This window comes from Sciurus carolinensis, chromosome 3 (assembly GCF_902686445.1).
Source record: "Sciurus carolinensis chromosome 3, mSciCar1.2, whole genome shotgun sequence".
In the NCBI taxonomy this organism is placed as follows: domain Eukaryota; kingdom Metazoa; phylum Chordata; class Mammalia; order Rodentia; family Sciuridae; genus Sciurus; species Sciurus carolinensis.
The window spans coordinates 121,614,732-121,627,109 of record NC_062215.1 but is presented as its reverse complement, the minus strand read 5'-3'; the positions used below and the strand labels follow the sequence as shown (position 1 = coordinate 121,627,109).

At 39.1% G+C, this 12,378-nt stretch overlaps 1 protein-coding gene across 2 annotated transcripts in view; it reads right to left on the bottom strand.

Moving 5' to 3' along the window:
• Metap1d (methionyl aminopeptidase type 1D, mitochondrial) overlaps positions 1-10,588 on the bottom strand; it is an 81,556-nt gene extending 70,968 nt beyond the window's left edge. For both annotated transcript variants that reach the window (XM_047547570.1, XM_047547569.1), the window contains exon 1: positions 10,521-10,588. In XM_047547570.1, the coding sequence (XP_047403526.1) occupies positions 10,521-10,560 (40 nt within the window). In that variant the 5' untranslated portion in view covers positions 10,561-10,588. The remainder of the gene's footprint in view (positions 1-10,520) is intronic.
• Positions 10,589-12,378: the final 1,790 nt, after the last annotated feature.

The window sequence follows — 12,378 nt, the reverse complement described above, 5'->3', positions numbered from 1 at the left end:
TTCTTCTACTGTGGACTGAAGCCAAGGATGCTCTACCACTGAGTCATGTCCCTGGCCCTTTTTGTTTTTTATTTTGAGGCAGTCTCCTAAATTGCTGAGGCTGGCCTTGAACTTGCAATCCCTTGGCCTCAACCTTCTGAGTCAATGGGATTACAGGTGTGCACAACCACACCCAGTTAATTATAACACTGTGAACTTCAAAAACCTTATTATGTCTACTTGCCATATTCTTAGAGGCATGCTAAAGTTTCCTACTATGATTGTGATTTTTTATTCCACTTTCACTTTTATTTCTAACAGCTCTTGCTTTATGTATTATTTGATTCATTATTAACTTTATTGTATCACCATTAACTAAGCACTTTTCATTCATTCAAAACATCTTTATGAGTCTGATGTGTCAGGTATTATTCCAGGTGCTTGACATACGTCAGGGAACAAATGAAACAAAAATTCCCTGTGTAGAACTTACATTTTAGTGGTGGAGACTAGCAACAGACAATAAACAAGACAAATAAGTAAATCACATTGTGTATTAAAAAGTTTTAAGTGCTACGAGTAGGACCTTATGGTATATTATGAGGAATTTAGCTTTTACTTTGAAGGAAATAGATTTCAAGCAAAAGAATGACCTGGCTTATATTTTTAAAAGCTCAGTAAGGCTGCTATGTTTAGAATTGAGTATAGAAGACAATGATAGAAGCAGAGAGACCAGTAGTAAGTCACTGTAGTAATCCGGGTTAGATATAATATTGGCTCAAATCAGGTAGTAAACAATGGGGATGAGAAAAAAAAAATTGGGGGTACAGGGTGTATCTTGAAGGTAGATTCAATAGGACTTTTTAACAGACTGAACACTGAGGGGAAAAAAAGGAACTGAGGGTAATTTAAAGGTTTATGGTCTGAGAAGTTGACAGAACAGAATAAATGTCGAAAAACCATTAGATTATACAACTTTACTTGTATGGATTGTATGATATGTGGATTCTATCTTAATAAAAAATAAAGTCACTGACAACTAAAAAATAAAAAAAGAAGAAGAAGAAGAAGAAGACTTGAAGACTGGGTTGGCTAGAGGCTAGAACCCTCATTCACTCACATGTCTGGTGCCTGGGAAGGGATGACTGAAGCTAGGACTCGACTGAAGCCTCTCCAGATGAACTGGCTTTCTCACAGAATGACAGCTACAGGGTAGCTGGGTTTCTCGCAAGGTAGTTCATGCTTTAAGCATAAGGGTTCCAGCACACAGGGCAGAAGTTGTATCCCCTTTTGTGACAACCTCTCAAATGACACAGCATCACGTCCCCCCATACTCTTTTAGTGAAAGCCATCCCAAGACAATCTATGTTTAAGGGGACATAGGCCCTATCACTTAATGGGAGGAATATCAAAGAGTTTTGATTTGCTAAGGGAAATGTATTTTTTCCCAAAAAAAATATATCTTACTATGAGAGATTAATGAAATGTATACATATTTTTCTTCAGAAAAATACTCAAATACACAAAATCTGCATATGTTGGGGGAGTTTACTTACCCCCTACCGCATCCAGGAAACAGCCTAACAGTGTCAAGATTCTTCTAAATTTATCCCACCAATATGTGCTCTATGTCCCCTCCCTTGAATGTGAGCTGTTTCATGTGACTGCTGCAACCAACACGGTACAAAGTGCCATAAGAGGCACATCTGGCTGGGCTCAGTGGTGTACACCTGTAGTCCAGACACTTGGAAGGGTGACGCAGAAGGATCACAAATTCAAGGCTAGCCTCAGCAATTAAGTGAGTCCCTATCTCAAAATTTAAAAGGGCTGGAGATATAGCTCAGTGGTAAAGTACCTGTGGGTTCAAACACCAGTACAAAGAAAAAAAAAAGGCACATTTGCTACAAGGAGAGAGACATTTCTTTCTTTTCTTTCCCCTCTCTCTCTCTCTCTTTCTGAAACCCTCCTGCCTTAGCTTCCTGAGCCCCTGGGTTCACAGGCATATACCACCACTCCCAGTGAAAGGAACATTTCTTGTGCACAAATTTTTACTTAATTACTTTTTAGATGTTCAATTTTATTTTTTTAGAGCACTTCTGGATAAAGTTGAGTAGAAAGAAACTTAAGTTACTTTTTATTTATAAGATAAAAAGTTGTAGAGGCAGGATGCTAACTATATCTTTATCCAATTGTCTTTTCATCGTGTATACAATCACCCTGAGGATACTGAGCAGCACAGGTTTATTTATTCTATGCACAAGATCTGATGTTTCACTATATGCAGAAATGAGCGCCCTCTTATGATGTTAATGCCTAAGACTCTGAGACCCAACTTGCAACCAACTTTGGAGGATGTTCAATCCTCTCTTATTCTATAATCTTCCACTATTATAACATTAAATTGTAGTAAGATTTCCTTAAATTCTACTTTTGTGTTTTTGTACCAGGGATTGAACCCAGGGGCACATCCCACGGAACCCCAGTCCTCCTTATTTTTCATTTTGAGACAGGGTCTCACTAAGTTGCTTAAGGCCTTGCTAAGTTGCTGAGACTGGCTTTGAACTTGCAATTCTCCTCCCTCAGTTTCCCAAGCTGATGGGATTACCAGCATGAGCCACCATACCCAGCTTAAATTCTATTTTTTAAAAACACTACTTCTATCAATAGCTTTTGCTCCTCTATCCTGAATCTGGTAATCCTGGCTCAGGATTTCGTTTTAACATTCCATGATCTTTTCATACACTTTCTGAAAATTAAAGAAGTTAATGCCCAATAAAAATTAATCTGTATGATAATTCTAAACAAAAATTCATTTATCACTTTCAAGGATATTTGTTATTTTTTAAATTGGTTAAGTAAAGAGAGCAAATCAAGCATTTAATTTTCCTTGCCACGAAGGGTCTATTAGGAGAACCAGTACTTGAAGAGGTTTTTTTTGTAGATGTTTCCTGATGAATGAATTAGAATATTATCATTTTACAAACTTTTAATGAATTAAGGGAGCTAGATAATGATCATCAATGGCCACTAATGTCACAAAACAAAACAACACATACACAAACCCAATAACCATCTATGAAGTACTGTTATCAAAAAAGAAAAGTCTCAGCCAGCCTTGGTAGTATATACCTGTAATCCCAGCAGCTCAGGAGGCTGAGGCAGGAGGATCCGGAGTTCAAAGCCAGCCTCAGCAAAATCGAGGCACTAAGCAGTTCAGTGAGACCCTGTCTCTAAATAAAATACAAAATAAGGCTGGGGATGTGGCTCAGTGGTCAAGTGCCCCTGAGTTCAATCCCTGGTACATACATACCCCCCCAAAAAAAGGAAAAGAAGTCTCACCTGAATCAAGTCAGGCCTGAATCTAACTTCTAGTTTATAGAGGAATATCTTAAACTACCCCAGTGGAATATAATACAATCAGAAAAAACGTGGAGGTAAAAGTTCCATAGTGCAGACAGACCAACCAGTTACTTTAAGAAATAAATTTCAGCCAGGTATGGTGGCACACACCTGTAATCCCAGCTACTCGGGAGGCTGAAGCAGGAGGATCTTAAGTTCAAGACCAGCATGGGCAACATAGCAAGACCCTGTCTGTAAAAACAAAAACAAGAAAAGTATATCCAAGTAGTTGAAGGGAAAGATGGATATAATAAGTGAACAGGTGGGAAATTTCTCAACAGAGAAAGGGAAACTTTTTTTTCTTTAAGAGAGGCAAATGGAAATTCTAGAAATGACAAATATAATATACCAAAGAGGGAAAGGTTTCCTCATCTTGGTTCCTCATTTTTAAGAGATACATGACAAAAATTTACAGATGCAGTGATATGATATCTGAGAGATACTGCAAAAGGATCCAGCTTTGCCCAGGCATGGTGGTACATTCCGGTAATCCCAGCTACTTGGGAGGCCGAATTAGTGGATTTTGAGTTCTAAGACAGCCTGGGCAACATAGTGAGACCCTGTCCCCAAAAATAAAATAAAAATAATAATAAAATAAAGCAAAAAATAATCCAGTCAAGTGTTTAGGGGTATAGATGAAATAAGAATGGATATAAGTTGATGAATTTTGTAGCTAGATGAGGTATATATGGTAGATCATTGCATTGTTCTCTTATGTATGTTTGAAATTCTCCATATTCAAAGGATAAAAAAAGAAAATCCAATCTCCACAGGAACAAGCTGTTATAACTATAAAACAAAATGTTGTTCAAAATGAAGCTTTGCATACATATAAAACTTCTTCCATCTTTGCCCAAGTTCCCTAAGATATACAACAGCCATTTTGCATTTTCATAGATTTCTACCACTTGGCAAAAGTGGGCATTTCATAAAAACTGTGAATATTTTATTTCATAAAAACTGGGACTAATGTATGTCATTCTCCTATTCCTCTTTGTGCACACATTATACAACTAGATACATATACACCAAGATATTTGCATCTGATCTTATAAAATGGCATTATATTAAATTGTTCTAACTTGTTTATTTCAAATAATGTATTTGTGGACATCATCCCACGTCAACAAATAGAGGTCAACATCATCTTTTTTTAAACAACAGCATAACATTCATCATTGAGGGTCGACATAAATCCCACAATTTCAATGGGAGATAGGAGCTATTTGTGCTATACAGAAAGCTGTTTCAAGCAGATGAAAAAAGCATACAAATATATATGACTTTAGGAACATATACTACAGTTGGAATATATTTGTTAAAATATACAGCAAAACTCCATTTTCATTCTGTGGTTATCATTAGGAATATAGTTACATATAGTGCCAGTGACAGGAAGCTCCTTATTTCCATTAGCATTTTTTCTTTTTTTTTGCGGTGCTGGGGATCGAACCCAGGGTCTTGTGCTTCCAAGGAAAGCACTCTACTGACTGAGCTATCTCACCAGCCCTCCATTAGCATTTTTGAAAGAACCCCATGAACTTCATCCAAATTTTTTTTTTTTTTTTTTTGGCAGGGGATACTGAGGACTGAACCTGGGTGCACTACCACCAAGCTATCTCCTCAGTTCCATTTTTTTTTTTTTTTTTAAATTTTGAGACAGGTTCTCACTAAGTTGCTGAGGCTGGGCTTGCACTTGTGATCCTCCTGACTTAGGATCTCCTGCAGTTGGGATTATAGGTGTGAGCTACTACACCTAAAACATTTAATTCTAAATTAATTTGGCAAAACTGTCCAGGCTTGGTGGCATACACCTGTAGTCCCAATGAATTGGGAGGCTGAGGCAGGAGAATTGCAAGTTCGAGGCTAGCCTCAACAACTTAACAAGGCTCTAAGCAACTTAGTGAGATCCAGTCTCAAAAAAAAAAAAAAAAAAGGGTGGGGGGACTAGGTATGTAGTTCAATGGTAAAGTGTCCCTGGGTTCAATCTCCAGTATAAAAAATCAAAACCAAAACAACAAGCTGAGCGATACATTTTCCTACAGAAAATAGCAAGGACCTCAGGTTACTTGACAAAAATTTAAGGTACTTAATTCATCATGCACTAGAGCCTGTCCCCTGAAAAAAACACTTTGAAAGAAATTGTCAGTGGACATATCAATGGTCCTAGGGTCACAAGTGAACAAAAGCACTTAAAATACTTTATACTTATTTTTTTAAAATATTTTTTAAGTTGTAGATGGACAATACCTTTATTTTTGTTTATTTTTATGTAGTGCTGAAGATCGCCAGTGCCTCACACATGCTAGGCAAGTGCTCTGTCACTGAGCTACAACCCCAGCCCTTATATTTGTTAAAATAAAAGCAAATAAGTAAATAAAATAACAGTAGTATTATATGTATCTTTCATCATTAGTATATTTCCATTTGCCATTCTTTGAGGAAGGAAATCTGAAGGATGCTCCATTCCTATGTTATTATACAGACATTTTGCCTTGTTCCAGAGAACATTCATAGTAAAAGACACATAGTAAAAGAATGTTTCCACTCCAACATTCAATATTATTTTTTATTTTGACACAGAATCATGTTAAGTAGCCAAGACTGGCCTCAGACTTGCAATCCTCCTGCCTCAGCCTACTGAGTAACTGGGATAACAGGCATGTACCACTGCACCTGGCAAGAAAATCACTTTTTGTAATAAAAATGCTATCTGCCCACTGATAAAATTTATACATATCACTTATAAGGAAAGTAAAAGTCCAATGCCATCATCTAAAAATGACAGCTCTCAATATTTGGGTGAACATCATTCCAGAGCATGTGGGCTGGGTCTCTCTCTCTCTCTCTCCCTCCCTCCCTCTCTCTCTCTCTACCTCTCTCTCTCTCTACCAGTGAGCTATACCCCATCCCCTTCAGATTTGTGCATATAAACACAAAAAGAAACACTAGTAAGTAATTGGGTTTTTTGTTTTATTTTGTTTTCTTTGTTTTTTGGGGACCAGGGATTGAACCCAGTGGCAATTTAACCACTGAGCCAGATTCCCAGCTCTTTTTATATTTTTTACTTAGAGACAGGGTCTTGCTAAATTGCTAAGACTGTCTTTGAACTAGAGATCTTCTGGCCTCAGCCTCCCTAGTTGCTGGGATTATAGGCATGTACCAACAAAACTGGCATTGATATATAATTTTACATGAGTGAAACACATTGTTCTATACCCTTTTATTCTCAGTGTATGTCAGCAACTATAAATGTACAGTAAATCTACCTTATCTTTTAAAATGGATGCTTAGGACTCTATTGCATAGACGAACTATAATTCATGTACTCATTTTCTTACCAATGGACATTTCAGATTCTGTCCAGTATTTCCCGATTATTACCATTATAAAGTTACAGTTTTGTTCATATATTGCACATTTATCTTATTGTTCTATTAGGATAAATTCCTAGGTGCAGAGTATTAAATGTTATAAATAATGTACACCATGATATATTTTGCCATTAGCCTTCCCTCTGGAAATGCCAAGCTATTTCACATCCCTACTAAATGAGCTTTTCTGCTGGTCAGCCCAAGTTTCTCCCTCTCCCCTCACTGGCTTCAGCAACCTCTACCTGGACTGTGGAAGGACAGCAGGATACTATTTAGGTTGAATGATTTACTTTCATAAGCTTCTTCCTTCAAGTCATCTCTCCCATGGCTCCAATGCTTAAATTTCAAGTACTTCTTTAGATTTTGTCCCTTTTCCCCTTTTCCATTCCAACTTCTGCTGCTTCTTTTTTTCCCCCCTAATTATCTCCAATAAGTCTGATTCACAGTTCAAATTAATTGGAATGAAATCCTTACAGTTGCCAAAAAAAAAAAAAAAGTAAAATGGCCTTAAATTATCCCAGGAAGAAAATGAGGGTCAGTGGGGTAGAGAACAAACAGTAATAAAGTCAATATCTTAGCCTTTCACGTAAAGAAAACTGACATTTAGAGATAAATCAGTCTTTAGGTCTACCATGTAATTTTTTTTCATGGTATTAGGGATTGAACTCAGGGCCTTGCACATGCTGGGTAAGCACTGTACTACTGAACTACATCACCAGCCCTTTTACATTTTATTATTACATTTTATTTTGAGAAAGGGTCCTCTAAGGTGGTTCCAGCCTGGAACTCAGCCTCCTGAGTCATGAGGTGTGTGCAATCAGGCTTGCTCCATCGTGTTTTCATGCACAAATATTTCCAGAGGAGGTTATATTCTGAGAGCTTTTCTTTCAGTTATGAAACTAAGTATGTACTATTGGACTAGACAATATACTACAGGTTTTGGGGAGGCAAAGATAAAGAAGGAAAAACCCTTGCCTGCAAGAAGCTGGCATTCCAGCAGGGGACATAACAGGAAAAAGCTGAGAGAAGAGTCAATGAAAGTCAGAAAATTAGAGACAGGAGGCAATCCACGGAGAATGGTTCATACAAGAGTGTCAAGAAAAAAATGTCCCCTTACTTGCCTTCCCAATTCCTTCCCAAACTCACTGAGCAAAGGATCTTTCAAAGTGGCTTCAGGAGCTGGAATAAGACTCTAGTACAGTGGGGGTTGAGACTGAGAGACTAAACAGGGAGACTTAGGACCCCCGGACAGGAATTCTGCACTTTCCTCCCAGGGCTAATACCTAGGACTATTTCAGCCCTAGCCTACAGGACTCTTGGTACCTTCTTGCTTGGTTCCAAGAGGCTGATCTGGATACATAAAGATTCATGGTCAAAGGTCGAATGTTTTCACTGATATGTGGAAGCTAGTCTAAGGGGGAAGAGAAAGGGGGGGGGTTGGGGGTGGAGGTGTAGAGGGAAGAAATTCCATCAAAATAAAAGAATCAGGAGAGTAGAAGAAGGGGATTGAGGAGGAGGGTGGAAGGAAGGGATAAGGGAAAAGCAGTGAAATGAATTTGACCTAACTTTCCAATGTACATACGTGAATATACTATAGTGAATCTTGCTACTATATATCCACAAGACACTAATATAAAAAAATGTAAATAAATAGAAAGATCAGTAGAGTAAAGAGAATGGGGGAGAGAGGAGAGGAAAGATAAGAGTAAGTACTGTGGGGCTGGGGTTGTGGCTGTGGTAACGCACTCACCTAGCATGTGTGAAGCCCTGGGTTCCACCCTCACCACCACATAAAAATAAAGGTATTGTGTCCACATACAACTAAAAAATTTTTTAAAAAGAGTAAGTACTAGGGACTGAATTGGAACAAATTATATGCCATGTATTTATTATAATTATGTCAAAATGAATCCTAATGTTATGTATAACTATTATGAACCAATAAAAAAGATTTGTGGTGGCTTAATTTAAATCATTGCAGATGGATAAGGAGGGAGAAGAGAATAGAGAGTTTTTTGTTTTTTTTTATGAATTTACCCTTAATTTTCTACTCTGGGGGGTTGGGAAGTAGGTGGCAGGAAAATCTGTCTGTAATTTAAAATTAGCTATAAATAGTCCAAAGGATAGCCCTTTCCCCATCACTAAAATCTCTTCTTCATGGCACATTTTCCCTCCCTTTTCTAATCAAGATCCTTGTGGTGGCAGTTGCAGCACTGTGGGACTGGTTATAGGGACCAATAACTTGACCTGGCTTCCCAGTAGTAGCTTTCCCCAAGATTGTCTAAACCAAGATTGTCTTGTCCCCTAAGACTGTCAAAATCTTAAGTGGAAAGGAAGGAAGGAGAAGAGTAATGTTATTTTTGCAAATTGCAAAGAGATTAAAAATATAATACATACATACATGTAAATAAATACCCACATGTGTATACACCCATATATAGGTTGGGGTGTGGGTTGGGAGGCTCCTCTACCTTGACTATCTCCCTAGATCCTCTTCACCATTACCTGCAGCACACAAAATCTAACTGCCATTATTTCTTGCCACAAAAAAAAAAAAAAAAAAAAAGAAAAGTAACTTAATTAGTAGAGTTTGGACTGGAGCCTAGATCTTAAGAAAATGACTCTTTTTTACACAGCGGTACTTTTGTTGACCTCCATTCTTCCATGCAACCAGTCCGAAATGCTTCTTCCATTACCTTCCTCTTACATATCTCTCATCAAATCTTCTGTGGCTCCTTACTCATCTCCACTAACACTGAAATACTGAAGTCTATCTGCCTGCCAATCTTATTGCTCTCTCAAAACGCCTTTCCCTTTAATTCTTACATTTATACTTGTCCTTGTCTCACCAGAACTTTACACCGATTTCTATGAAAAGATCATGCAATGCAGTACAGAGGAGTGCACCTTTAATATAAAAATTTTCATGTTCAAATGCACATTCTGCCTCTTACCATCTAGGTGACCTTAGTTACATTAACCTCTGTAGCTTCACTTTTCCCATCTGCAAAGATGGAATAAACTCATTGGGTTTTAAAAGGTTGCTAGTATATGTAAGATGCTTAAACACAGTACCAACGTATTTAAAAGGTTTTTAATGGTAGATAATACTATGAAAATAATATTTACTTCAACAGACTATTCCTACGTGCTTGACACTAAAGGAGCCCCTCAAAACGTTAGTTCTCCTGTTTCCTTGTCCTTGAAACAATTTCCGAATTCTTTTCAACAAAGATTCAAAACCAAGATCAAACCCAACGGATTTCCAGAATTCAGCAGCGAAAGTGTTGGTATACTTAACTAAAATATCAACACTCATTCAGGATAACAACCACATCATTTGTTCTCAAACCATCGGAAGAGAATAATCACATTTTGCAAGTTCCTCAAAAGAAATGCCAACAGAATAGCTCTAGTAAAAACAAGAGTATACAGGTGCATTTCAGAGTTACTCTGGCTCCGCACCATAATAAATGTTTACAACACTAATGGTACAACTGAAGCGGGAGAGGAAAACTTGAGACAATGGTCTGTAAATCTCAAAAGGAACCACGCAAAGACGAAATTCAGGCGAGTAAGGAGTGAACAAAAGTGTGTTCCTACGGTGTGTGGATGTGTCATCTAGTGAGCCTGCGTGTATCTGTAAGACTGAAAGAGCATTCCAGTGCGCGGAGTAGTCTGAGCACTGACGGGTCTCCCTTTGAACCCAGGTGCGCAGCGAGTGAGCGTCCGTGCGAACCCTCGCGGGGTTGTCCTCAAGGCGCTTACCTCGGCTGAAGAGCAGGCGGACGCCGCTGGGCGCCGCCATATTGGCGCCGGTCACGTGGCCGAGCACTCCTCGCAGCCCCGCCCTCTGGCGCGGTCCGGTTGCAGCCCTGCCCAAGACCCGAGGCGCGGAAGCCGCCCGAGGCGAGTGCGCGTGCGCGCGGGGAACCGACTGCAGGAACTGTAGAGGCGGAGCGGCCCCGACACCCGGGCGGGCTGCCGAACCACCGGCCGGCCGAGCCCGCTTTGACCGCGAGAGGCAGGTTCCAGCCGCAGCTCGCGCGCTCGCTCTGAGCACCCGCGCCCAGGTGGGATGGAAGAAACCTGTCAGGTAAGCGTGGCATCCAGTATTTATAGCATCAACATTTTGATGCATGGAAACGTGAAGTTGGGCGGAAAAAAAAAAAAGCACAATCTTTGTTCAACATAGCACTTTGCATCGGCTGCCACTCTATTGCAACTTATTTCCCTAAGTTCAGTTGAAAGGTAGAATTTAGTTCAAAGTCACCAGCTGCCCCTTTGCTCCTCTAGAATCTACATTACTCAGCGGAGATTCCATACAAGACGGGATCTGTGTGCCGCTGCAAAAGCTATTCTAGGTACCCCAGTGGGTATGTTCAGAGGGTCTCTTTTTCCCCAAGGACAGCTTTAGAATGTGAGTTACACTGCGAAGCCTACGGAAGATCAATGATAAGTCAGGGAGCAGAGGTGTCCTTATGGATGATGGTGCCCCTCCCCCAAACTCACTGTTCCTCTTACCTGTGCTCTGGGGTAAAGTCTGTTCTGTCGTATATCAAGTGTTACTCATCTTGGTAGCCTGTGACCCCAGTACAGCACCCAAGAAATGTCTGCAAAAGAAATCGGACTCTCCACGGAACCAGTCAAACGGAGAATGTATTAGATTGTAGACTTTAAATTTTTTCAAGATTGATAAGAATTCTTCATCAATGTGTGTGATATCTTGAAAATAATTTTTAAGAATTTAGTTTACACTCATTGACAATTCAGAAATCAGTAAAGGAAAAGTGCACGCCGCTTCCTCACCCTCTCTGTGCACCACAGCCCCATTCCCCAGTTAGCCATTTATGCATCCCTCCAGGCCTTTAATAGGCAAATATGTGTATTTTGAATGGAATCACATAATTACTTTTTTTTTTTTTTTTTTTTTAGGCAAGGTCTCACTAAATTGCTTAGGGTCTAGCTATGTTGATGATGCTGGCCTTGAATTTGTGATCCTCTCCTCAGCCTCCTGTGCTGCTTGTGATTATAGACCTGCCCCAGCACATCCAGCTTCATACTTACTCTTTATACTTGCTGCTTCCCCTCATTGTAAACATCAAAGCCTAGAACATTTAACTTAAGCTCTTTTTTTTATTTATAACAACATAAGCCTCATATTTTGACTTTTAAAGTTTTGAATAGAGAACACATGGTATAATTCTTGGAGACCCAGCTTTAGATGCTTTTGATTCACCTTGAAAAATCCATAATATTTTTCCACTGAGCTGAATAAAAGGTACAAAAATGAGAAGGAAATACATTTCTACAGGTTACTTCAAACTCCATCTTTTACAACTCAGATCAATTCCAGGGTAGGGGTTTCCAAATGTGCTAAATTTGCCCTCTCTATATAACTGAAGCCAGTAATCTGAGGGAAGCAAAAGGAGCCTGAGAATTATCTGGACACTGAGTCTCAGGAAATCTGCAGAAAAAAAAAAAAAAAAAAGAAATTTAGAAGTCCCTAGTGAAATGTCAGAAGGTATTAAGCCCAATTTCAAACATGTATGAAATAGAACATATGTTAATGTAACTTAAGTCACTGAGCCCTTGGAAAGCAAATGCATAATTTATTCCCCTGCAA